We start from the raw sequence: 27,232 nt of genomic DNA, 5'->3' as shown, positions 1-27,232 counted from the left end.
TTATTTGAAATCACATGCGCCGAGGCGTCACCGGTGGTCCTGGTGACGCCTCGGCGTTAAAGGGTTAAAAACTAAATGAAAACAAAGTGCGTCAATCCTTGATGGAGATAACGGCGCAGTGCGCGGCTCTGGTGGTAATCAAGTTAAATTTTATCTCTTTCCAGCAATTTTCATAAGAAAACAGAACAGTTAAAGGCAGCGCTTGTGTTTTGTTCACCGGACAGTTCCCGTGTTTGACCGTTTCTTTTGACGGAGAAAGAATAGAAAGAATTACCCCGACGCATGCAGACGAACTGACATTTTATTCGTTATGCACATCGCAGATGTAGCTAAATCGCTCAAGAAAAGATTCCCATCTGAACGTCTGAGCTGGACACTGCTCAGCGCAGCTCACTGTCGGTGCGTACGTACGGTGCACAGCGAGCTGAAGATGTGGAGAGGGGCTTGGAGCGCGTTGCAGAACCAGAGCGCATGCAGGAAGATTCCTCAGACTGAAGCGAGACTTGTCACTTAGAAAATGTTCCCTGATGATGAAACTTTGGCTGAATAGCGCTTGTTCCTGTCTCCAATGTGGCGACACATCCAGGAGCCGTCTGAGGAGAAGCCCAGAATCTCTCACATCTTCAGCTCAGGAAGCGCCGATATGATTACGACAAGCGTGACCCGTCAACCAGGTCTCACAGTAAGACCGGGTTGGGCCTGTTCAGGTTTACGCAGACAATCTTTACATAGAATTGGCATACAGGTGTAAAATTAATGCAGTAAAATATAAAGCATTTTATTTAAATATCCATTCATTATTTTACAAGCACAGAGAGCCGCATCAGATGGATGGAAGAGCCGCGGGTTGCCGACCCCTGGTATAGCCTATAAAATAACATGTTGAGGACGCAAACGCAATACATCTCTTTTATTGTGAGGTAATAATTTCTCCGAGTTTTGCGGTTGCGGGCGGTAATGGTCAGAAATTCAGCAGGAAGAAGAAAACAGTCCCACGCAGGGCTGTAGTTCTAGGACTCTACCCTTGCAACTATTCACCTGCACCTGCAGGGTTTAGTCACTAAAGATATGTTGCTCATAAATGTGGTTTTGGTTTTTTTTGTATTTGCTCACTGTCCAGGAATGACCGGATGTTCAGGTGCGGCGCTGAAGGCTGCGGGAAGAGTTTCTATGTGCTGCAGAGGTTGCAGGTTCACATGAGGACGCACAACGGCGAGAAGCCCTTCATCTGCAAAGAGAAGAATTGTGGCAAGAAGTTCACCACAGCTGGAAACTTGAAGAACCACAGACGGATACACACAGGTGGGATATCAGGGATATGAGAACAAACACGCTGCAGGCAATCGCTGACTCAGGTCACTGGCTCTTTTAATGCATCCATAGTGCATTCAAGGATGGGGATCTGGAGTCAGCAGTGCTGCTGCCCCCATTTCTCCTCAACGAGTCACAACACTTCTCTGTTGTATTTTATTCAGAGGCGTGTTAGTTCTATCGTCCAGATCTGTTTCGTTATCAGGTCATGTGGAAGGAAGGGCTGGTGCTGAACCAGCTGGGAGGCTTTAGGGGTTTATTTTAAAACTGAAGATTCGGTGGTAATAGTGGAAGGAAGCAATAATCAGTGTTGGGAATAACGCCGTTTAAAATAACGGCGTGCTGTTTTTTGGGTAACGGAATAATCTAATTATTACTTTTACCACTGTTGCAAGGCCGTTACCGTCTCTGGGGACGGAAGGTTGTGCGTTACTGTGTGCTTTCTGACCGCCACACTTCAGCTGCAGCCAGGGAGAGAGAGAGGTGTCGGTGACGCACTTACAAACACGATGATGATTGGCCGGGTGGGCGGAGGCCCTCACTCAGTCACAGCCTGCTGTAGACACAACAGAGCAGTAATGGGAATAACGCCGTTTAAAATAACCGCTTTACTAAAAAAAATAATTTTTTCAGTAACGAGCAAACTACCGTAAATCCTCTAATACAGGCCTGGACCTGTATTTGACTCAAGCTCATCAAGCTCCAGGCCTTTATTGGAAGGAGGGCCAGTATTAGAGGCAGGCCTCTATTTCTATTTGAGCAAAATGAACTAATGGTTCGCTGGAGTTTTTGACAATTAAAATTGCGCCCACATTTTCAAAGTTAAACACATTTCTTTTAACAACGGTTTCTGCTTCAGCCCCCCCCCCTCCCCCTGCTTCAGCCCTCTCCCCCCTCCCCCTGCGCAGCGGCCGCAAACTCACTGATGCGCCTGCAGCCTCTCAGAGTTCCTGCTGCTCTAAACATTAAAATAATTATTTCATTTTCTGTTCCTCACTTCTGATGACCTTCAATGGTGTCTGTTTGTTGCAACCACCAGGTACAAAAACTAACTTGTTTTTATTTGACTATTTTTCTGTCCTGTCTGTTTATTATCTTCCTGCATCTCCTCTTAATCCTAAAGAGAAACTGCTACCTGGGTTCATATGTATTCACCTCATGAGTTACCTTTGAACTGCAGTTCTAAAAGATCTACCGACCGCAAAAACAGCGGAGTGCTCCCTGCTTGGCGGCCGCATCAGTGATCGGTGCGTCACCGGAGGACAAGGTGATGCCCGCAGCGCCCCGCTCCACAGCAGCGAAACGCATCAGGTGCAAATAAAAGACAGAAAACAAAGGAAATGAACCGACATGAACGACTGCGTGTTAAATAATTTGGCAACACCTGATTGTTACTGTGGCCGTGCTCAGGAGGCAGATCTACCGACCGCAAAAGCAGCGGAGTGCTCCCTGCTTGGCGGCCGCATCAGTGATCTGTGCGTCGGAGGACAAGGTGATGCGCCCCGCTCCACAGCAGCGAAACGCATCAGGCGCAAATAAGAGACAGAAAACATTAAAGGAAATGAACTGACATGAACGATCGCGTGTCAGTACCGACGCTCTGGCAGAGCGCGTTGCCCCCCCGAGCGCAGGAGCTTGTCACCTGCTGACAGCAGGCTGCTGTCTTTTCCGAGGCCTGCATCTTGCCGGTAATTATCACGTGACAGCGACTAGTCGACGACAGGCATAAAAAGTCACTATAGTGAAGTTGACTAGTTCATACAACCCCTGCTGCTCCCCAGTGTTCTGCAGCGCACGTTCTCTTTGAACTTGATATCAAATTTTCGCCTCCTCTTCGTCTCCGCACGGTTAAAGTTACCCTCGCGGTCTATCACTGGCAAATCAAAAGTGAGACGATGACACAACCGCCCCCGTACTTGCTTGTTACCACATCCCACCCGGCCACAATAAGAGACCGGCCATTATTGGAGACCCGGCCTTTAATTGAATACCGGCCTGTATTAGAGGATTTACGGTAATTAATTACGTCTTCTTTTATGAAAACGTCGTTTCTGTTACTGATAAGGAAAAGCGTGCGTTAAGCAGCGCGGTGTGTTGAAGCTGTCATCAGCTGATCAGGAGCTAAAGAGGCAGATGTTTTCATCCAAGCGCATCACGGCCGTGAAGAACGAGGAAAACGTGATGAATAGTCTACGGCTGCAGGTGTGGATCTGCAGCCGTGCCCTTCTTAGCGTGACAGCGGGACATCCCGATGGTCCGCTTCACCTGTTCACCGCTCAGACGTCCTGATCTTCTGCCTTCCTAGATCATCCAACTGTAACCTGTTTCTGATCATGTGTTTAGTCCCGCTGTAACACTGATGCATCAGTCTCAGACATCATGGAGCTCAGGTGTTATTAGAACTACCTGTGTTTGTTCACCACCCAGCTTCAGCTCTTCTGTGGTTGGGTCTGACCCACGTTAGTAAATGTAAGTCCTCCATCAGGCTTGTGCTTCTAGTGTAATTTTAAAGGATTTTATTTATTTATTTATTTAACCATTACTAGATTAGCAGCAACAGAAATGCTACTAATAACACACAATTATGTGAAGCTGGAAAAATTAAAATGCTGTGCAAAATTACATTTATTTCTGTAATTTAACTAGACTGGGAGACCATTTAAAGGCTCAGGAACCTTTACAGGTGTCTATTTGCAATTTTACATTTTAGCGGATTGGGGTCTTGTTAAATATCACACAGTGACCTTTTAATAGTCTAGATTAGTGTAATGCTCCTGTTAGTAGTTCCTCCTGTTAAGTGCTTATTTATTTAAATTATTCAAGTTTATAAAAAACATTTGGACATACATTTTATTATGTTCCAGTCATTAGTCATTTATATTTCACTATTGTAGTAATTTATAGTAAATTAAGTTCAATTAACCCATTTTTCTTGCATTCTTTAATGAAAAAAGTAACTAAGTAGTTGTTTTTCTTGGTAATTAGTTACTTTTATAATCTCGTAACTCGGTTAGTAACTGAGTTACTTTTTTGACAAAGTAATTAGTAACTATAACTAATTACTTTTTAAAAGTAACTTTCCCAACACGGGCAATAATTAAGTGTGGTGGGTGTTTTCAGGTGAGAAGCCTTTTCTGTGTGAAGCAGATGGCTGTGGGCGGTCCTTCGCAGAGTACTCCAGTCTACGGAAACACGTGCTGGTGCATTCTGGTGAGAATCTAGTCTCTCCTCTTTTAAATGTACAGATGTATACACCACGCCTTAAAGACGTGGCTTCAGTTCATCTGGTGTCCTGGTTTTCCAGGTGAGAAGCCTCATGTCTGTGGGATCTGTGGGAAGACGTTCTCCCAGTCAGGCAGCAGGAACGTCCACATGAGGAAGAGACACGGAGAGGAGGTGCACGGCGGTGATGGCAGAGAAACAGGTTTGTCTCTCTCTCGCTGGCTAGTCACTGAATTGTGTTGCTTCAGGTAGCACATTTGTCATAAAAAACAACTAAAACAGGAGTTTAAATCATGTGTTTTTCAGAATAAAGTTTTTTTATTTTTTTATAAGGATTTGGGGGGGGGGGGGGGGGCTTTGGGGGGGCACAGGCACCCACGGGCCAGGTCTGCCTATTGAATACCGCTGATCTAAACCTTCAGACCTCTGGCTTTTGAATATTACCATAATTTGCGGCATAAACATCACCAACAGCAGCAACAGCGTGTATCAGTTTCAGTGAATAGAGCGGCCAGATATTTCTGCATGAAGAACAGCTGCTTGATGTTGAGTTACAGCATCAATACCACAATATACTCGTGTGTGTGTGTGTGTGTGTGTGTGTGTGTGTGTGTGTGTGTGTGTGTGTGAGAGAGAGAGAGATGGTCAAGGAGTTGGGTTTTGTTATAAAACATGTTACTTTGTTGTTTTCCAAATATCGTTGGTATTTGACTAGGGATGCACCGATATCGGTATCTGCACCGATACTGATACTAGTATCGGTATCTGCACCAATACCGGTATCGGTGCAGATACCGATACGATACTGTTATTGGTATCGGTAAAAGTTAACCGATACCAGGAACCGAAACCGATGCAGTTGCTTGAAAATGGCTTCACTGTAACTTGTCATTTCTGTTCACCTAATATTTTAGTTTTGTGATGATTTCTATTCATATATTTTACTTTTTATCTACCTCACAGTCTTTTCCTGTTGAAAGCGGAGAAGAAAATAAAATCTGTATTCCAAATCATTGCATTTTTGTGTGTTGTAGAAGTATCGGTATCGGTAATCGGTATCGGCGAGTATCCAGAGACAGGTATCGGTATCGTATCGGTTTGAAAAAAAAGTTGTATCGTTGCATCCCTAATTTGACACACTGTACTGCACCGCAACTGGCTAGAGCTACACATGTGAGACTAGGGGGCGAGACTTGATCTATCGGCCAGTAGTTGCTTCAGCGGGGGGGGGGGGGGGGGGGGGGGGTGGGGGGGATAACACTTGACTGGTTGGATCAGGTAAGACGTCGATCAAACTTTTGAAAGCAACGTGAATGCATTTGAAGGAAATTTTGTAGGCTTTCAACTGAACTTTATACATATTAGAGGACGTTAACTGGACCCTTGTGGGTGTTTTTACTCTATAATGTGGAGTCTTAAGTGACAACAGCTTTTACTATGTCAACAGTTATGATGGTATCATGTTGCAAAAAGTGTTTCAACGCTCGGTGACTGTGGACACGCAGCTCGTCCAGCGAGAACACAAAATCACAAGAGAATTGCAAGACCACGTTTGAGTTTGCTCATTGATGCGATAACAAAAGAGAAGGACGGCAGCATGTATCCAAAAGGTCTGCAGTTTGTTTTCTGTTCTTTTTAACTTGACCACTGAGGCATGAAAAATAACAGGCTTATGTACTGGTGAAGCAACAGGAAATCTGCCCGTGTCTTTTATTTTGAAATTTACTGGATGCTTTACACTGTCCCCGTGTTTGATTTCCTGTTTGAACATTCTGTAAGTGTAGCGCATAAAAAAGAAAAAAAAAAAGACTTGCAGCATAAATTTGGTGGCGAGACGCACCACTCCACACCTGGTGGAAACACACCCTGGTATTGATTGGCTGTTGGCTGCATACTGGGCATCTTGGACGTTAAGTGCAGGGTATCCGCGGGTCCTTAAAAAGTCTTAAATTAGCTTTTCCAAATTTAAGGCCTTAAAATCCTTAAAAATGACAAATAATCCTTAAATACAGTTTCCAAAGGTCTTCAATTTTCAAAGACCCAATAAACAAGATTCTTTTATTTCTATAAAATTTTCGTGAATTTCTAGTTAGTATTCAGCATTTTTTGTGTACGATATTGGCGTAAGCGGAACCATACACACTCAGTTGGTTGTGAAAGGGGGCTATTTTAAGATGAGCACGTTAGCTGGTTAAGCTAGTGGGAGCTTGCGCCATGGGGAAGTGCAAGTTTAATGGTAACTGGATGGCTAATCCCACGTTCGCGACGTGGTTAGCACCGGTTCCAGGTAATAGCTGGAAATTATAGCTTAAATTAAATTTAAAAAATAGCTTCAATTTGGTCAAAGTGGCCTTAAAAAAGGTCTTAAAAAGTCTTAAATTTGGCTCCTTTAAACCTGCAGACACCCTGTAAGCGACACTTATGCATCCAGTAGAAAGCCGGGATACCAAGAATACACAGCAGCCCAGATTTTGTCCGTACGAGTCCAAACACCTTCCAGTCTTCACTTCATGAAACACGGAGTAGATTCTCCGGTGCATCTCCCTCCACAACTGGGAATATTTACTCTCATGGTATCATTGTGTCCTCAGATTAAAAGCATCCTTTAATAAGCTCTTTACGCTCGTTGCACAAGATGCTTAAATTCATGTTGGGAAAGAAACGATGACAGCAGACGGCTCATCTCTGCCTCTTGTCATCTTTTCTCCTCTGTAGCAGCAGGGAAGCACCACCGCTGAATGACCACAGGAAATGCTGTCAGAGCTCTAATTATAAACAACAGATTAATTCGGGTCACCCTCCCTGAGGAGGCTGGTCTCTTTAGTAAAAGCAGAACCAGGGAGGATGCAGTTGCACGACAGATGGGTAGTTTCTGTTATGCGTAACAGAACAACAGTGGATTAGTTGTGTTGGACCGCCTGAAGTCATGTTCAGTGTTTATTTTATTTTTTTCATTATTACATTAAAAAGTAGCAAAAGCAAAAGTTCCCATGTGTGTCTGCAGGAGAAGCGCTGACACAAAGCAGCCTGCTGGAGGCAGACGGTGAGGACGGAGGTGGCATGGTCACCATGACAACAACCGTGGAACCGATGAATCTTCATCACGCAATGCTGAGATCACCAGGTAGACCTTTAAACTGACACGTAGGTGCTGGACAGGATTACAGTAAACACTTATTCAGGTGATCAGATGCTGACTCAGCCCGTCGGTGTTTTCACTCGGGAAGTTTCGTTGACTGTTGCTCATCGGTGTGTTTCCAAAATATTTTACTATTGATTCTTTGCCTTGTTTTTAGCGGAGTTTATTGTATTTAAAAGGGTAATAACAGTTCAACCTTTGAAGTGGATGGACTTTACGTTGCTGCCCTAAATACGAGTCCGAATTAAAGTTTTCCATTTAATGTTCTTAAATCATGCCTAGTGAACGAGACCAAATTCTTGCCTTGCAAAGTTTGGTCTAGGGACGCTCCATTGGAACCTCTTCAGCCCCTACCAGCATTCTGGCTGGCCAATCACAGCTCTCTATAGTGGTGTCAAACCCGTAGAGTGCTGCTCTCTGCTTAGTAGACCAATCACAACGCTCTATCTGCTTTGTGGGCTAATCAGGGCCCTCTATTCGTCTGGTGGGGGGGATGACACAACAGAGTGGAACAAGATGGCAACAGCTTGTTTGAAACGGCTTTTACATTAATTTTGGACGATTCGGACTCTGGCTTTATTAGGATCTGGAGCAGATGGATGTATTTAAGTACTTTATTTAGAAAAAAAGGATGTATTTTATCCTTCAACAGCGGACTGCTTCGTTTAACATCTGTTGCAGTGAGTACATCACATTGTTCATTGTCCAGTAGCATGCGGAGAATGTTCGAAAGACAACGGTAGAACCCGCCCCTCGACCGAGAGCCGTGAATGGAGCATAGCCAGACTAAATAATATATTTATTTAGTGTGGCTTGCCAGGCTAGCGGTTACTTAAAGGGATATTTCAGATCTTTTGGTGGGTTTAACTACTCTAATCTGTTAGATTTAATAGCAGTTCTTGTGAACGCTCGAGTCTAGATAAGGGGGTCCAACATTTGTCCAAACAAGGACCAAAATAATTATTTTATGATTTTTTTTTTGTTTACTGTTCAAATTCAGTTTTATATTAATAAACTAAACAGAACACCAGTCAGTATCTGGTGTGGCCATCAATTTGTCTCACGCAGTCCATCACATAGAGTAGAGCAGGCCTGTGGAGTGTTGGTCCACTCCTCTTCAGTAGCTGTGTGAAGTTGCTGAATATTGGAGGGAGCCGGAGCAAGCTGTCGCGTACGTCGATCCAGAGCATCCCAAACATTCTCAGTGGAATAGGGATGGGTACCGAATTCGGTACTTTTTAAGGTACTGACCGAATTCCATAGTACCGACTGAGCACCGATTCACGTCATTTGAAACGGTGCCTCGTTTCGGTACCCGTCCATCATAACGAGAACTTGCAAAGACAGCTGCGCATGCGCAAGAGCGTTATGTCGTCGCTCGCTGCGAGCCAGTTGTAAACAGAGCAGCATGGTAGAAAGAACGCACGCTAAAGCTTGGGTCCACTTCACTAAATGTGATGGGTAACTGGGTGATGATGAAACCACCGACAACGATCTAAGTGAGACATCCTCATCTTAATCTGCTCCGGTAGGTAAATAAAATGTTTAAGATAACGTTAGCTTGATATGTTAGCTTCCGTTCCACTAATGGTGCGTTCGCTTTCTCCTCGGAACTCCGAATTTCCGACTAGAAGAACATGAACGCGCTCTAAAGTTTGGCTTCACTTTACTAAATGCGACGGGTGATTGGGTGAAGATGAAACCAGCGACAACGATCTAAGTGTGAGGCATCATCGTTTTAATCTGCTCCAGCAGCTAAATAAACTGTTTAAGATAACGTTAGCTTGATATGTTAGCTTCCATTGCCGCCATTGTTATCAGCTAATGGTGCGTTCGCTTTCTCCTCGGAAATTCTAACTTCCCAGTAGGAAAAATCAAATGAAAAAGGACGGCAAAAGGAAAGAAGATACACAGTAAATTTAGTTCACAGTAAAGATGTTTGCTTCAGTTTAATTATCAGCTTATAAAACTACAAGGACTGTTAAAATACAAACAGTTGGATGTTATTTATCAAATATGATTATATATTGAGAAAAATATATATTTAATTATAAGAGAATTAAAATAATAAACACTCAAAAGTATCGAAAATTGGTACCGTTAAGTACCGGTATCGATTCCTAGGTACCGGGAATTAGTACTGAATCGATTCAAATGTCAAAGGTACCCATTCCTAGTGGGTGACGTGTTGACGCTGACCGTGCAAGAACAGGGATGTTTTCAGCAGCCATGAATTGTGCACAGATCCTTTCTATCTAGGGCTGTGCGTTATCATGCTTCAGCATGAGCTGATGGTTGTGAATGAATGGCACAACAATGGGTCTCAATAAAATGCACCCGTTTATTTTCCGCCTGCCTATACCAGTACCCTTCCACCACCATGGACCACTCAATCCACAACGTTGATAACAGTAAACCGCTCACCCACACGCCGTCTGCGTTCTGCCCTGAGAAGTGAAAGACCAGGATTTATTCGTGAACAGAACACCTCCAACATGCTAGCGTAGGGTTAGCCAGGCTGTGGATCTGGCCTGTGAGTCTTAAAATCAGACCATTTCGTGACACAACTAGACGCCACTGAATGTGAGCCTTTTTCCACTTAAGTCTATTAAAATTACATACAGTCAGGTCCAGACCTGATGAGGATGACGAGCATGCATTCGAGCTTCCATGAGACGATTGGCTGAAAGGCTTCGGTTATGCAAATCGATGCTGCAGCTGTCCAGGTGGCAGGTCTCAGATGATCATGGAGGTGAACATCAGGACGCGGAGGTCCTGTGGTCTGGGGTTGTGAGGCTGGCTGGATGTACTGCCAGATTTTCTTAAACGCCTTTGAAGACGGCTTACGGTGGAGAAATGAACATTTATTTCACAGGCAACAGCTCCGGTAGACATTCCTACAGTCCACACGCCGACTGTACGCTCCTTTTAAAGTTGCAGCATCTGTGGCATTATGTTGTGTGATCCGCGCACAATTCATGCTGTCCAACCAGCGCCTTGATAAGCCCCACCTGTGAGGTGGGACAGATTACCTCGGCAAAGGGAATGTGCTCACTGGCAGATTGAGGCCCAGTCCACACGTAGCCGGGTTTTTAAAAAAATGAATATCCTCCCCGCCAAAAACTTGCATCCACACCACCTCGTTAAAAAAAAAAAACTCTGTCCACACGTACCCGGATAAATACGTTGTTAAGGACATGCCAGACCTGTAGGTGGCAGTACTTCCCCCGTTCTTAACCTCGTCCTTCGTCTGTGGTCTTCCGCAAGGAGCAGTAATTCCTCTTGTAAAAACAAACGAGCAAAAAGCGCTTGGACAATTGATAAAGCGAGCGCAGCTCTGAGGGCATCCATGCTGTCGGCTAGTGTAAACACAGGTCGCACACGTGATGTCAGCATTTTTTTGTCGCGGAAAGTGACGTTGTGGACCTTAAAACTCCGGTTTTGTCTGTCCACACGCAGACACCCAAAACGGAGAAAACGCAGATCTTCACTTTGGCCGGAGTTTTTAAAAAGATCCGTTTTCGTGTGGATGACAGGCCAAAACGTAGAAAAATATCTACGTTTTGGCAGATCCCCGGCTACGTGTGGACAGGGCCTTAAGACAGATTTGTATTTGGAAGTAATGGGTCTTTTGTGTATTTTAGAAACTGTTTCAGATCTTTGAGTTCAGCTCATAGGAACAAAAACAAAAATGTTGCATTTATATTTATATTCAGTGTGTACACAGGGTATCCGCGGGTCCTTAAAAAGTAAAAAGTCTTAAATTTTCCAAATTTAAGGCCTTGAAAATCCTTAAAAATGACAAATAATCCTTAAATAGTTTCCAAAGGTCTTAAATTACCAAAGACCCAATAAACAAGGTTCTTTTATTTCTATAAAATTTTCGTGAATTTCTATTTAGCATTCAGCATTTCTTGTGTATGATGTTGCCGTAAGCGGAACCGTACACATTCAGTTGGTTGTGAAAGGGGGCTATTTTTAGATGAGCACGTTAGCTGGTTAAGCTAGTGGGAGCTAGCGCCAGGGGGAAGTGCAAGTTTAATGGTAACTGGATGGCTAATCCCACATTCGCCATGTGGTTAGCACCGGTTCCAGGCAATAGCTGGAAATTATAGCTTAAATTTCATTTAAAAATAGCTTAAATTTGGTCAAAGTGGCCTTAAAAAAGGCCTTAAAACGTCTTAAATGTGGCTCCCTTAAACCTGCAGACACCCTGTGTACAGTAATACGAGCTGCAAGCACCGGCACACCACTTGATTGTTTCTGACCTCATCTCACGATCTTTTCCCTGTAGCCTCTGCAGACTCGGTGGTAGTTCTCTCTCAGCCACATGAGCTGGTGACCATGACGACGGAGGGCCATGCTTATGGAGAGGACGTTGTTGCTTTGCTGTAGATCATGGACCAACATCACACACGACCTCTTTCAGCAAGACTCAACAGTCACAGTGAAATAAAAACATAAAGACTTCTGTTTGCGACAGACTTTAACACATGTAGATATTTGTAATAAGGAATCCACAATGGTTTAATTTAGATTTTGAAGTTTATTTTATTTTTTTTTTTATGAATCCCAAAGAAATACTGAGACGGGTTGGAAGAGTGTATAGAAGATTAAATGCAGTTATTAAATAAAACCCTGCCAAACCAGCTGGTGTTCAGTCAGAATTAAATGTACCACACACACGTCCCGTTTTCCACCGACACCTGAAAGCTTCGCTATGTAAACACTGGTGTTGCACAGCACAACCAGCCTCACAAAGCCGCTGTTCAGGAGTAAAACATCTACTGTAATCAAAGTGCATATCCACTTGTGCTCTGAGCTGAAGGAATTGCTAGATCTAGCCTTTCATCAAGCCTCCATGGCTTCACTTCAGCAGATTAACAGCAGAACATATTGACACTTTAGAGGAAAGTCTTTTAAAACTAAATTTACTCAAGGTTATTTCCGCTTGCTTAAACGAAGTGCTGATGTGTGGAGCGGTTAGAAAAGGCAGAACACGTTACACGTGTTTGATGGCGAGCAGCACATAAATCTTCCTTTTTTATCAGTGCTGTTCAGCGGATCTTCAGGCTTTGGAAGTGGTCCAACATGGCACCCAGAGCCCAACTAGCCTCCACATTGTTCACTTTCTTGGTCAGCTGGAAAAAAACAAAACAAATCAGATGTTTGCATTTACTAATTTAATAATAATCTAATACAACTGGCTCTTTTGGATCTGATTGCTCGTCTGGTGTCATCACAAACTAACAAAAGAAGGGCAGTGACGTGTCTGGGTGTATTTTATGTCATGAATAGATGCACCAATTTCAGCTCTTGAACAGCTTTTAGCCAGATTTTCATCATACATAACAGTATGCCCACTTTAAAGGAGGTCTAGAACAACATTTAGATTCTTTGAGCCTCCTATGTAACATATACAACTTTGTTGGGGCTCACAATGGCCCAAGAGCCCTGATAAAAGCTCTAGGAGATCTGAGAAATATCTGGGAGGGGAAAATTAGACCAGGGGATATGATGGCTTGGTTCTCAGCTGTTCAGCTCTTTGCTGTGATGTCAGCATATCGCCGCTGCTTCAGCAGTGAGTGAGGTCACTGATCAGCGCCAAAAGGTGCCCATGGACTTTAATAAGGGTAAAAGCTTCATTCTGTCAAAGTGCATCATCATTAAATCTATCTGGGACTGGAACAGCGGCTGAGTAAAATGTGGTGTTCAAAGACCAGAAGAAGCCCAGTTTCTTCGGTGCTCTGTGAGGAAAAAGCCTCATGAATTGTCATTTTTAGGGGATTTTAAGTAACAGCGATTTTAAAACTATGTGAAAACACTGGTTAATTTATTTTCTGTCCATTATTTTTCTACGGAAGAGGATTAGGGTTACTGACAACAGTGATGCTGTCTGAAACTCAACCCTGTACAGCCGTGTCTGGCGTTCATCCGAAGTCTGGATACCCGAGGACATCCTTTGGTTGAAGGTAGCCTAGCGAACTAGACCAAATTCTTGCTTTGCAAAGTTTGGTCCAGGAACGCTCCACTGGAACCTCTGCAGCCCCTAACAGCATTCTGGCTGGCCAATCACAGCTCTCTAGAGGGGTTTCAAACACATAAAGAGCTGTGATTGGTCCATAATGGTGGGCCAATCATAGTGCTCTATCTGTTTAGTGAACAAATCACAGAGTTTTATCTGCTTTGTGGGCCAATCAGGGCACTCCATATGCCTGGTGGGTGGGATGATGCAACAGTGAAACAAGATGGCGACAGCTCGTTTGAAACGGCTTTTACGTCAATTTTGGATTATTAGAACTTGGGCTTCATTAGAATCAGGAGCAGATAGATGTATTTAAGTGCTTTTTGCTTCTTTTTTTTTTTTTAGAAAAAAAAATGTTTTCTCCTTCTTCAATTGCGGACCGCCTCATTTACCGATGGCTGTTGCGGTGAGTATGTCACATTCATTATCCAGTAGCATGCGGAGATCATTTGAAAGACAACGGTAGAACCCGCCCCACAACCGAGAGCCGTCAATGGAGCGTTACCAGACTAAATAACACGTTTATTTAGTCTGGCTTGCCAGGCTAGGTTGAAGGCAGCACAGATATTTTTGATATGCTACATTAGACACCCCAAGCTGCCTACATAAATGCAGTTTTGAAATCTAAAACCACTTCCAAAAGACTAAAAATAATAACCCTAGAAATAAAAATGTCCACATGCCAGGTCTTTTTCTATATTGAAGTACAAATTAAAGAGCAAGTCACCCCCAAATCAACTTTTTTTTTATTATAAACTAAATAAGCGAGTGTCCAATCGTGCTGTAGACACGTGTCGTCAATAATGTGACACTTTAGTGCATCTTAGTTAAAATTTAAATATTCTGCCTAAAACTGTCAGTGTGGTGCCATTGTCAGGTAAAAACTCTGCACTGTATTTGAATTTAAATCTGCCACCGCTATTGGCTAAGAAGTATGCTATGATGTAAACTGGTACCTTATGATGTCACAATGCTGTCGTGAGCCTGTGTGTGTGTGTATTTGTTAGCGGCTCCGCCCTCTCGGTCTGCCAGGCAACAGCATTTGTTGCATTTTTCAAACATGAAGTGGGAGTGGAGTTAGACTCTGGTAGGGGGTGACTTGCTCTTTAACGATGGCTAGACTCACAGATCAGGAAACATGTTTGTTCAAGAACCCTGTCCAAAAAACCTTAAATGAGTCCAATCTAAGTCACATTCCTGCATTTTTTTAAACCAACTCCCCATGTAGCCAGAATACTGGCGGGTCGCTCTAGACTGAACACAGCTTATTTGTTTAATTTAGTGACAAATTGCTCTTATAGACGCTAACGCCGGTTTTACGCTGGAAGCATCGGCGGCGCGAAACGGCAGCAGAACGGTTTACTCGCAAACTTCAATGCACTGCCTCTCTCTCCACTGCTAAAGCTACGGATAGCAAATGCTAAGGGCTATGCCTGAGCGTGAACGCGCATGAAGCAGCCTGCTCGACCCGAGCATCTCTCTTTTTCTGTGATTTTACAGAAAAACAGGCAATCACAGTAAAAATGCCAGGGCTCATTCTACAGGACCAGGGCATTGCAGGAGAATGTATGAAGAAGACATTTATTATTTCTATACATGTTTTGGCTGTCAAACTTCCATAACGTCCCTTTAAGGAAAAAAAAAAGTCATGGCCCTGTTTTGTACAGTGTGCTAAAAATAGCCTGCCTCTGAGAAAGCCTTTACTTCCTGCCACATGACTCAAGAAACACCTAGCCTAAATAGCTGCTTCATTAGTTTAAAACACCTCACAGCTGGATGTGCAAGTCTCCATACTGATGGTGCTGTAAACTCGGCCTCACCTGCAGCACCGTGCTGTCCTTGAACCCAAAGCCATCCTTCAGCAGACAGGTGATGTAGGCCAGGTCCATGCACAGGAACGAACTGATGGGCGGAAACTTGGTCATCTTATTGCACACTGATCAGGGGGACAAGACAAATCATGTCTGTTAGCTTGGATAATCAGTCATTTGTATTCTGCTGACAGACGAGGTCAGCATTTCCCTCAAGGTCCATTGAGATGCACGCTGTATTCCAAGCCCAAGTAGCAGCAGATATGTCACAGTAATGATGTATTCATCTGCTCGCCTCACCCTCTTTAGCCCTCTTCTTGAAGTCTCTGACCTGCAGCATCCCTCCTTGTGCTCCACCTGAAACACGAGGGGGTCGGTATATACATAAAAAAGCCAAAACGGTAATTACAAAAGCGCACCTCTGTGCACATTTTCGTAGCACTAATAACAGAGCTGATGGCCTTTCAGCACAGACCGATGGAGGGATAGCAATTTCTATAATGCCTACATGAGTACAGCTCATCAAATCCCCTGATACAGCAGCAGATGACTCACATTTTTCTCCCCCTGTCTAGGTTTGTATAATTATAAGGTGTGGACAGGAGGTGTGTGTGTGTTTGTGTGCTCGCTAACCGATAAGACCCGCGTCCACAGCTCTGTCAAAGTAATAGGAGAAGGCAAAGAAAACGTTGCTGTCTTCCAGCTCACACGGCTGATGAATAATCCCCTTCACCACCTTAAGTACTTCCTGATAACAATGCTTGTATCCAGCGTGACCTGCGAGGAAAAACAGAGACAAGCGTGTAAATTATTCATCTCCTCTCAGAGCATTGGAATCAATAGTGTAATTTAACTGGTGTTTTGATGTATTTTGCTAGAAATTGACTGCTAATGCTCGCTTGTGATTTGAATTTGAAGTTTAAATCAAAACTCAAAGGTCGTTTGGACACTTGTGGACGAGGTCTCACCATCTGGGTCTCCGCTCACTTGATAGGTTAGTCCTCCGAAGCTCCACTCATCCCTAAACTTGTTGGGGAGGCAGGAGCTTTTAAAGACACGCCACTCCAACCCTGTGTGAGAACAGACACGATTAATCTTCTAGTTGCTTCAACAGCTCATCGTGGGTGGACATGAATTTCTGCAGTGATTAATCTCATGGTATTCATTTGGAAACTGGAATGACATTCCTAAGATCTTATAGAAACAATGCCGGCGTGATTGTACGATGCACGTTACCTTCCACACCCAGAGCGCCCAGAGCGGCGAGTCGGGCTGCCATTATTCCGTTTCCGAGATAACTGTGAGGAAATCAGAGGAAGACGGTTATAAAACTGAGCAGGGAGAGACACAATAAATAGGTCATTCTGAAAACAGGCTACAGGAGCCCTGTCTGCCTGTTATTCACATCATAATGATGGAGCCGACACCACAAGCTGTCCCAATTATAAACGCGTCCAAATGCAGCTGGAAAAGGAATAATTGGATCATTAAAAGGAGTTTTTAAATTCACAGAAATGTGAGAAAGTACAACTACAACAGCGTCTTAAGCAAGTTACTTTCGGAGTTGGCTATGGTAATGGTAAAGACGGCCTGCCATCTTGGTTTTGCCACGTGCTGATGTGGGTTCGAATCCTGATGGTGTTGGTACCAGATCGGCTTGGGGTCCTGCGCCTGCGGATGACGTCACATTACGGCAAGTCCACTCGGCTTTCACACGTAAGTTTTGGGAATAAATCAGCAGTTTAGTTAATAAATTCTTGTTGGCCACCACCTAAATGTTTAGGCCTTGAAAACCCTAACCCTAACCCTATGATTTATTATCTATATTTTGGACTAGAGGAGTACAACCGCTAAGACCACAACCGTAAATTCGTTCTGACCAATCAAAATCTTCACTGTCGACGTGCTAATGTAACTTTTACGAATGTGGTACCGTAACTCCCGTAAGGCTTACGTTCAGCCAATCATCTACTGTGACGTATTTGGCAGAAGCAGGACCCCGAGCCGACCTGGTACAGACACCGGCTGTGATTTATTTAGCCAGCTGAAGCAGATTTCATCTTTTTATGTTTTAGTTTTGATTATTTACTGCAAAATATTTTGTGTCTCTAAAGACCTTTGAATTGGGTCATTTCCAAGCAGCACTTTAGTTGATTTACTCTGCTCACCTCACATGGACTCACGCTGGCTAAATAAATAAAAAAGCAAAAAAAAATATAAAAAAATAAAACCTATTCGTCCTTATGTTTTAAACGGTTTACCAATAAAGGTTTGAAAACATCATACAGCCAAGCGAGGTGCAGCAGTGGCAGTTGCCGAGGCAAAATCTCGGGCGTGGGAGGAGTTTGGTGAGGCCATGGAGAAAGACTATCGATCGGCTCCAAAGAGGTTCTGGCAAACTGTCCGGCGCCTCAGGAGAGGAAGGCGGCAACTCGCTCACACTGTTTACAGTGGGGATGGGGAGCTGCTGACGTCAACTGGGGCTATAGTCGGACGGTGGAAGGAATACTTTGAGGAGTTCCTCAATCGCACCTATGCACATTCCGAGGAGGAACCAGAGTCGGGAGACCTGGGGGTGGACTGTCCAATCTCTGGGGCAGAAGTTGCTGAGGTAGTCAAACAACTACACAGCGGCGGAGCCCCGGGGGCGGATGAGGTTCGTCCTGGGTATCTCAAGGCTATGGATGTTGTAGGGCTGTCATGGTTGACACGTCTCTGCAACATTGCGTGGTCATCGGGGGCAGTTCCTGTGGAGTGGCAGACCGGGGTGGTGGTCCCCATCTTTAAGAAGGTTGACTTGAGGGTGTGTTCCAACTATAGGGGGATCACACTCCTCAGCCTCCCTGGAAAGGTCTACTCCAAGGTACTGGAGGTCCGATCGATAGTTGAATCTCAGATCGAGGACGAGCAATGTGGTTTTCGTCCTGGCCGTGGAACTGTGGACCAGCTCTATACCCTTGCAAGGGTGATGGAGGGGGCATGGGAGTTTGCCCAACCAATCCACGTGTTTTGTAGATTTGGAGAAGGCTTATGACCGTGTCCCAAGGGGCACCCTGTGGGGGACGCTCCAGGAGTATGGGGTGGGTGGCTTTCTGTTAAGGGCCATTCAGTCCCTTTACCAGAGGAGCGTGAGTTTGGTCCGCATAGCCGGTAGTAAGTCGGACCTGTTCCCGGTGAGGGTTGGACTCCGCCAGGGCTGCCCTTTGTCACCGGTTCTGTTCATCATTTTTATGGACAGAATTTCTAGGCACAGCCGTGGTGTGGAGTGTGTCGAGTTTGGTGGCAGGAGAATCTGGTCTCTGCTTTTTGCGGATGATGTGGTCCTCCTAGCTTCATCCAGCTCTGACCTTCAGCTCTTGCTGGGTAGGTTCGCAGCAGAGTGTGAAGCGGCTGGGATGAGGATCAACATCTCCAAATCTGAGACCATGGTTCTCGACCTGGAAAGGGTGGCTTGCCAACTCCGGGTCGGGGGAGAGGTCCTACCTCAAGTGGAGGAGTTTCAGTATCTCGGGGTCTTGTTCACGAGTGAGGGTAGGAGGGATCGGGAGATCGACAGGCGGATTGGTTCGGCGTCAGCAGTGATGCGGACGCTGAGCCGATCCGTCGTGGTGAAGAGGGAGCTGAGCCAGAAAGCCAGGCTCTCGATTTACCGGTCGATCTACGTCCCAATCCTCACCTATGGTCATGAGCTTTGGGTAATGACCGAAAGAACGAGATCGCGGATACAAGCGGCCGAAATGAGTTTCCTCCGTAGGGTGGCTGGACTCAGCCTTAGAGATAGGGTGAGGAGCTCGGACATTCGGGAGGGACTCTGAGTAGAACCGCTGCTCCTCCGGATCGAAAGGAGTCAGTTGAGGTGGTTTGGGCATCTGGTCAGGATGCCTCCTGGATGCCTCCCTGGGGAGGTGTTTCGGGCATGTCCTGCCGGCAGGAGACCCCGGGTCGACCCAGGACACGTTGGAGAGGTTACATCTCCAATCTGGTCCGGGAACGCCTTGGGATCCTGCTGGAGGAGCTGGTGGAGAAGGCCGGGAAGAGAGGACGGTCTGGAGCTCCCTAGTTGGGATGCTGCCCCCGCGACCCGGACCCGGATAAGCGGAGGAAGACGACGACGACGACATCATACTGGCAGCTAAAAAAAGTTACTGCTCAGACCGGGATGTGACCCTGCGTACCAGCGCAGCACACGGACTACTACTACCAAGTCTGCTGTGCTGGCTGAGGGAGATGGGTTTCAGACTAGAGACTAGCTTCCAGAGGAGCAGGGCCTGGTGCTGGGAGCAAGAAGATGGAGTGATGTACAACTTATACGTTAGGCCATTTCAGAAATTTCAAAATAAAACTCTAAATTTGCAACTGAAATAGGAAAATGCATGAATGCAGCCAAAAATGGGTTGGGAGGAATTTTACATGAGGAAAAAACAGCATTACGTGCTCAAATGCTCCAAAATGTGGATTTTCCATGATATGGCCCCTAACCATGTGAGCTTAAAGCTCTCATTCACTCGTTTTTTTTTCTGTTTAACTTTGCTGTAGCATGAACAAATGCTTTGGGAGTCATTCTCTGTCATAAAAAAGTTCTGGCGCTCCTGTTTCAGGAAGCTGAAGAGAAAAGTAGGGGAGCAGAAAACGGCAGGATTTGGAGTCTTTCTCATTAGTACTCATGATATGCAAAGCTTCTGATTGGCTAACAGCAATGCTGGGTGTGGCAGGTGAGTCTCAACTCTGCTTCCCCCCAAAATCCAGTAAATCCCATTTAATTCACGATTAAATAACTTTTCCACAGCGCTGCAGAATAAAATGGCTTTAAAAATGGAATACATCAAGAAAAGAATCTGACCACATTTAATGAGACATCCATCATTTATCAGATCCTGTACCTGTGAGAGTATAACTCAAATGTCGAGTTGAAGAAGTCTAATCTGGCAACAAAATCAGCGACAGGAGCAGTCTCAACGGTCTTCTGCGGCGGAATATTAACAACCTGGTGAGTTAATAATCTCCCGACTTGAATTTTTCAAAAGATCTTCAAAGATTCAGACAGGCGTCCGACCTTCAGTTTAGGCAGGAACGTGATCTGAGTGGACCCTCCGCCCAAATCCAATATCCCCACCGTTTTCTTGGTATTTGCATTCAGATGACCTGAAAATAAAAAAAAATAGAAACATTTCCCATCTTAAACCAGCATACCGTCATGAGTGGAGCTAATCGGTTACACCTGAGATGCCATCTTCAAAAGGCCTTCTTGGTAAACATAAACCAAGAAGCAGAACATTCTAGATCACAGCAAAGGCCTTTAGGCGAGGAGTCTGTAGCTGCTCTCATATCAGAGGACGAAGCCGCCTGTTTCATCAGGAGTGTTTTGTGTGTAGAAGTGAATCAACAAAACTTACCTGTCAGAAAGTTGAGAGAAATCCAAGCCAGGATCCCTACATGTGCAACATTAGCAAAAAAAAAAAAAAAAAGGCATGGGTAAAGCTAAAAAGCTGACACATCAGTGACACACTCGCACAGCAAACACATAACTATGCGTTTTGGGGTTTAAATGACTTAGTCATAAAAGGAAACCCGTAAAAACATTTATAATAGACTGTCATTTTGTTGAAACGCTTGATTAGGCAAGAACGCTAAACGTCCAGGACAGGTGACAGACGTGTTGATGGAGGGTGGGCAGACGTCACCTTCGTTTGTGCCGTCCATGATGCTGACGCTGTTGTCTGGGACCAGAAAGGGAGACTCATCAAACACGTGTTGAACCTGAGGAGAGGACAGAGACAGCAGTGAGAGGAGCCCCTCCCCCGATGGATGGGAATAATTCGCTCCCTGGGCCTTGTCCCCCCCCCACGAATGACGGTGTCGGTACAGTATCTGCTCGGGTGCAAGCTCGGCTCGGGGTCCTTCGACTGCCGATGACGTCAAAGTACGGCAAACCCACTCGGACAAAATACACTACACATCTATACTGTTGGAAAGAATTTAGCAGTTTCGTTATTAAAATAATGTTTCTTAAGACGTAAGTTTGTGTTTATAATAGTATTTGTAAAATAAAACACTATATTTGATTCATGTTGAACTCCTCTTTGAGCACATCCCTTGAAGGATCATAGGTATTAGCAACACCTGTGAAATTGTATTTGCAGGAAAGAAGTGTGTCCCGTTTATTGAAGTATTTGTGTTTAGTTTTTGACGTCTTGTCCATGCGTAGTTCAGGTACGCTCATAGCTGCTAGCCAAAACTCTGGAGTTAAAAGTTTTCTGGCTTTACTAAAATACTTGTCTGTACTTATTTGATTGATGGTAGTTTTACTTTCTATTAGACTCCAAATGTAATCATTTGGCACGTTTCTAATTCATAATTTGTAATAATGTAATCGGCGATATTAGCATTAGCATTCCTATGGGTTTTTCCATGTATATTAGCATTGCGCTAACCACTCGCTGCCAAATTGCAGCCTTTGCCATTAGAAAATCTCCTTTTGTCACATCGCAATTTAATTGCACATGCAGTTAATCGTTCAGCCCTAATATACATGCAGCTCTATGCTAAAAGTGTATTTTCAAAGAGGTAATGATGGATTTCTTTGTAAAAGTTGTCCATCTTTCCAATAGAAAGATTTGCCTGGACCAACGTAACGTGATAACAACGTTACGTGATTACGTAATTCCGTAAGGTTCATGTTCAGCCAATCAACTACTTAGACGTCATCGGCAGTCGACGGACCCGAGCCGATCTTGCACCCGAGCAGATCTTGTACCGACAACGGCCTTCTACACTCATTGCACCACCTGATCTTTATCAGTCATAGCTTTCTGATAAAATGATAACGTGTGCTCTGAGTTGACAAACTTTGTAAAAACAGCCCCATCGGGGATCTCTGCAGTGTCTCGTGAAGCCTTTGACCTGATCCAGGAGAGCCTGGGCCTTCTCCACAGGCAGGAGGCGGAGCCCAGCTGTGGCCCTGAGGACCAGCGGGGTTCTCTTCCAGTCCAGGCGAGGAACCGCCTTTTTGGCCACCTTTAGCAGCCTCCTCACCGTCTCCCCGGCCTGTAAGAACCCAAACCCTGATCAGAATGACAACATCCCAAATGCAATTTCATCCGCTTGAATCTCCACCGGTTTGTCAGTTCGATTTTCTCTCCTTTTATTTGTTTTCATCAGTAATGTGACGCCCGCAGCGTGCGGCTATCGGCGGCACTTCTGGCCACAATGCAGCGCAGGCGGACCTCTCACCTCGGCTCAATAAAATTGATTATGTTTGACGATGAACTCACCGTTTCAGGGGAGTCAGCATATGCTGACAGCCCGGGCTTTGTGGAATGGAACATCTCATTGTCCAAAACAGGCAGCTTCTCTGAAAGGTACAGCACCCACCCACGTCAAACAGGAAGCCACCATGAAAAGCATTCCAATGTGTAAATCTGCTTGGCGCGCGCGCGCGCACACACACACACACACACACACACACACACACACACACACACACACACACACACACACACAAGTATGGTTCATTTGACAAAGGAAGTCAAGCGTAACCTGTGACCTCTAAAATGAAAATTTACAGATTTGATACCAAACGGAAAATAAGAACAACTACTTGTCAATATGCGGGATCCGACACTAAATAAGACAAAAGTAACTTAACATATATTTTGTTGCGTTTAACTCCTCATATTAAAAAAAGCATAAATCCAAAGAAGTCAATTCAAATGAACATTTAGTATGAAAATATATGAGGATTAATTGTATAAACTGCATAAAGTTACCTCGCCAAGTATAAATGCAGTGCTTTTAAACAGAACATTTAGCGGCCATTGTTGCTGACAAGTTGCCTATCAAAATAAAAGCATGGTTATGAGATTCCCTATTCAACATCTCAGTTCCTCTGTGAAAGGGCAGTCTACTATAAACCATGGGTTTCATTTAGAGAGTGTACATTCAATTCAATTCAAGTTTATTTATATAGCGCCAAATCACGACAAGAGTCGTCTCAAGGCACTTCACATTATAAACATTCCAATTCAGGTCAGTTCATTAAGCCAATCAGAAATAATGTTTCCTATATAAAGAACCCAGCAAATTGCATCAAGTCACTGACTAGTGTCAGTGACTATACAGCAATCCTCATACTAAGCAAGCATATAGCGACAGTGGAGAGGAAAACTCCCTTTTAACAGGAAGAAACCTCCAGAGAATCCCGGCTCCGTATAAGCAGCCATCCTCCACGACTCACTGGGGATCGAGAAGACAGAGCAGACACACACACACACACACACACACTCAGCTCCTTTAAGACACAGGTCAAGCGCTGGTTATGGACGAGTCACCATTGTCCCCATCTGTAGGGGCGGTATAATTTCAATGTTTTTAATTCTCTTTTAGCAACACAGAATTGTATGTGTGTGTGAGTGTGTTAAATGCGCTGACCAATGTACTCTTAAGTGAAATTACTGTTTTAATGTACATGTATTTTTTCTTATGTAATTGTTTTCTTGGGCCCATGTGTGAACTGGCCCTTTGGGACTGCAGAAGGAGATTAGCCCTCGGCTATAATCTTGTGTGTTTACATTCATGGTTTTTTTTATTCATGTATGTTCATTAACATGCACTGTCCCAACCAAATAAAAAAATAAAAAAATTACAATTAAAGATTCAATTATATGTATTTAGGTACGAATCTAAATATTACATTGTTTTAAAATCACATTGAATAACTGCATTTACCACTATATTTGGTTTATTGGACTTTGCATATTTACAATAGATTCTAAATTTGTTTCATTTGAGATAAAACTATATTTGATTATAATATTGTAATACTGTAGTAATAATAATTCAATTTGATTTTAAATTTTTAGGTTTAACTTAGAATAAAACCATAATATTTAGATTTATTTTAAGATATTTAAACATATTACAAAGATTTATTATTGATTTTTAGATATTTAGATTTAATTCATATATTCACAGTTCATATTACATTCTATATTTATATTTGATTTTAAAAAATCTATTTGGCCTTAAATATTTACAGTAGTTTCTAAATATTTAGATAAAATTTTACATATTTACATAAGATATGAATATTATAATAGCATAACTGAATTAGATTTTTAAGTTTAAATTAAATATCTGAAATATTTAGATTTTATAGATATTTATATTTGACATAATTTGTCTTTGGTTTTAGATATTTACATTTAACTTTATATATATATTTAAACTATTTAAAAATATTTATGTTTAAAATTATAATGAGAGGCTAACTGATTAAATATAGAGATCGACTTTGCAGTGTGTTTTTAGAAATGGTGCTCCCTATTTAAAGGTTACTTAGTAAATTAAATGTCAGCTTTTTTTTACTCGTCTATTAAACACATTTTATCAACGTGTTTTGAAACAATAAAGACAAAGAGGAAGCTCTGAACTCCGCTAGTCTTACCTGAGCCATTCTGGATGAAGGTATAGACATGAATTCGCGTCCCTGTGCTCCCAGCATCAAACATCACGGCGTAGAAGATACGGCTGTGGTTGGCTGGCCGGCTGAGACTGGGCAGGATCCTGGGTAGATCTAGATGAGAGCTCCTGACTTGGGCTCGGCTCGGTCCTGAAACGGCGAGCAGGACCAGGAGGAGAAGCAGGACGGTTGGCTTCATCTTCCCTCTGAAGTATCAGAAAACAAACAGAAGCTGCTCTTGTTAAACACCTGTAACGAGTTCTGAACCGCTGATAGGTAAATTACAACGTGGGACGCAACACGAGTGTCTGGCCACACCCAAACACAGGGACATGTTTTGCAAAAGCACCTTTTTACATAGGAAGTTTACACATAATTTCTCTACAAAATGAAAATTCATAAAATTAAAAAAAAAGTGAAAGACTTCAGAAATCACACCACTTGCAAATTCCAGATAAATTTTAAGATTTTGAGCGTTTCATAGAGTCAGAAACAAAGTTGGACAGAGATGTAAAAACTGTATGTAGCTCTGGAGGGACTTTCAATCTATCTCTGCATTTCTTTGTTCCCCTTTCAAAAGCAAAGCAGCATCTATAAAGTAAAGCGGCAGCCGCAGATAACTGCTCAGACACCATTAAATGCTGCTGATTCCAAAATGAAACGTAGCATCACTTTTTTGAGGGAAACATCAATGCTGATATCAGTCTGAGAAGATTTTCAGAGGCCAATTTCTGTAATCACAGCTTTTTTCTGATAATACATTAAGATGTTTTAAATAAAACTAAATTAGACGTGATTAACAACAAATGAAGAAATTCTCAGGATACCATGAGCTCATCATCAACATTAATGTCTCAATGAAATACAGAATACAAATAGATCCATTCCAAATGTTCATGATGAAAAATAAGTTTTAAAGAATTACAAAGCATCTTATATATATATATATATATATATATATATATATATACATATTAGGAATGTAAGAAAATATCGATATAGCAATATATCGCGATATTTTTTCCTGCGATATTATATCGATGTTAAAAAGCTGTGTATCGATTTTTTTGGAAGAATTTACGTGCAAACATTTGTGTATTTTCTTTTCTTTTGGTGCAAATCAAATGCCGTCCGCTAGTCAGCAGTAGGGTGCAATGGAGTTTATTTCCACCACTGAAATGTAAATCCCTCTATTATGGTTCAGATACCTCATGTTAATCATTTTAAGTATCAGTTTGGACCATTTATTGAATTTTCCTACAATAATTTTAGTCTAAAAAATCGCTATAATTGTCCAACTGAATGTATCGCAATATATCGTGATACATCGTATCGTCTCCCCTGTATTGTGATAAGTATCGTATCGCCAGAATTTCACCAATACACATCCCTAATATATATATATATATATATATATATATATATATATATAAATAATTTAATCAACAGGAAAACGAATGTTTACAAACATTTAAGCACTACACAGTAAAATAATATAAATATAATCATCTAATTGTTATTCTATGATACAAATCAAAGTTGTTGTTTTTTTTGGTACCTACTAAATCTTAAATTAACGATTTAAAACGAAAGCATGATTTCAAATGTAGCTGTCTAATTAGACAAACTTAATTTCATGTGAGAAATAAAATCAGAACACCTTATATAAATTACTTCTCGTACATGAATTAAAGCGAGACTCACTATTGCTAAAATACTCGAGTAAAGGTAAAAGTATGTAAATAAAATTGGACCATGTTATCTTCTAACAAAACGCAAACTGGGTCAGCACAGTTTGGTCCAGCTCAGTTGCCGTACTGGTTTCAGCTTCGTTTCCCCAACTTCAGCTAGCTGCTATTTTGAGAGGACGTTTCTTTTCACTGTTTGTTAGTCAGTTATGTTTCAAATAAAAAACACTGACGGTGAAAGTTCACGGTATAAACATTACAACGCTGTTTGTTATTTAGCAGGTTTGCCGTCACGAGTAGCGTAAACACAAATTAGCATGTCTGCTAAACCCATCGGGCTACATGTATGTACAGTCTATGGGCTACACCAAGCGAAGAAGCTTGACAAGCTAACTTAGCATTAGCAACTACACGGGGGTTTATGAAATGTTCAAACTCAGACCAAAAGCCTTTAATATAATAATAAAAGTACACCTTAATGAATCAGCAAATAGCTCAACATCTGACTGTTTTGAGCTTAGAGCCTCAACATGATGTCCGACCGGCTCCAGCGTGTATGGCAGACGGTTGTTTCACATA

At 43.0% G+C, this 27,232-nt stretch overlaps 2 protein-coding genes across 5 annotated transcripts in view; one reads left to right on the top strand and one right to left on the bottom strand.

Moving 5' to 3' along the window:
- The window catches only part of znf410 (zinc finger protein 410), a 23,786-nt gene extending 11,465 nt beyond the window's left edge, over positions 1-12,321 (top strand). For both annotated transcript variants that reach the window (XM_054748439.2, XM_015948120.3), the window contains 5 exons: positions 1,121-1,302; positions 4,432-4,521; positions 4,616-4,735; positions 7,538-7,657; positions 11,967-12,321. In XM_054748439.2, the coding sequence (XP_054604414.2) occupies positions 1,121-1,302; positions 4,432-4,521; positions 4,616-4,735; positions 7,538-7,657; positions 11,967-12,067 (613 nt within the window). In that variant the 3' untranslated portion in view covers positions 12,068-12,321. The remainder of the gene's footprint in view (positions 1-1,120; positions 1,303-4,431; positions 4,522-4,615; positions 4,736-7,537; positions 7,658-11,966) is intronic.
- Positions 12,199-27,232, bottom strand: entpd5b (ectonucleoside triphosphate diphosphohydrolase 5b). 3 transcript variants are annotated; one of them, XM_015948125.3, is made up of 14 exons: positions 27,128-27,232; positions 24,951-25,171; positions 22,780-22,859; positions 22,409-22,552; positions 21,190-21,265; positions 20,902-20,937; positions 20,562-20,650; positions 20,389-20,471; positions 16,745-16,806; positions 16,477-16,578; positions 16,142-16,285; positions 15,809-15,865; positions 15,518-15,633; positions 12,199-12,813 (listed from the first exon to the last, which is right to left on the bottom strand). In XM_015948125.3, exons 2-14 carry the CDS (start codon positions 25,162-25,164, stop codon positions 12,730-12,732), a joined length of 1,287 nt encoding a protein of 428 aa, XP_015803611.3. In that variant the 5' UTR covers positions 25,165-25,171; positions 27,128-27,232; the 3' UTR covers positions 12,199-12,729. The 3 variants fall into 3 exon arrangements, with proteins under 3 accessions (XP_015803611.3, XP_054604415.2, XP_070404963.1); XM_054748440.2 differs by having other exon boundaries at positions 12,449-12,813; positions 22,355-22,552; XM_070548862.1 differs by having other exon boundaries at positions 12,449-12,813; positions 20,389-20,468; positions 22,355-22,552.

This window comes from Nothobranchius furzeri, chromosome 2 (assembly GCF_043380555.1).
Source record: "Nothobranchius furzeri strain GRZ-AD chromosome 2, NfurGRZ-RIMD1, whole genome shotgun sequence".
NCBI lineage: Eukaryota > Metazoa > Chordata > Actinopteri > Cyprinodontiformes > Nothobranchiidae > Nothobranchius > Nothobranchius furzeri.
This window is presented reverse-complemented; position numbering and strand designations above follow the sequence as displayed.

What these genes read in the sequence shown, in the direction of transcription:
- entpd5b (XM_054748440.2), bottom strand. Translation starts at nt 25,164, where the DNA reads ATGAAGCCAACCGTCCTGCTTCTCCTCCTGGTCCTGCTCGCCGTTTCA. An exon ending in TTTGAGTTATACTCTCACAG is followed by an intron (nt 16,807 to 20,388) that starts GTACAGGATCTG and finishes ATTTCCTCACAG; the next exon opens with TTATCTCGGAAACGGAATAA. An exon ending in AGTGAGCGGAGACCCAGATG is followed by an intron (nt 16,286 to 16,476) that starts GTGAGACCTCGT and finishes TTTTCCTCGCAG; the next exon opens with GTCACGCTGGATACAAGCAT.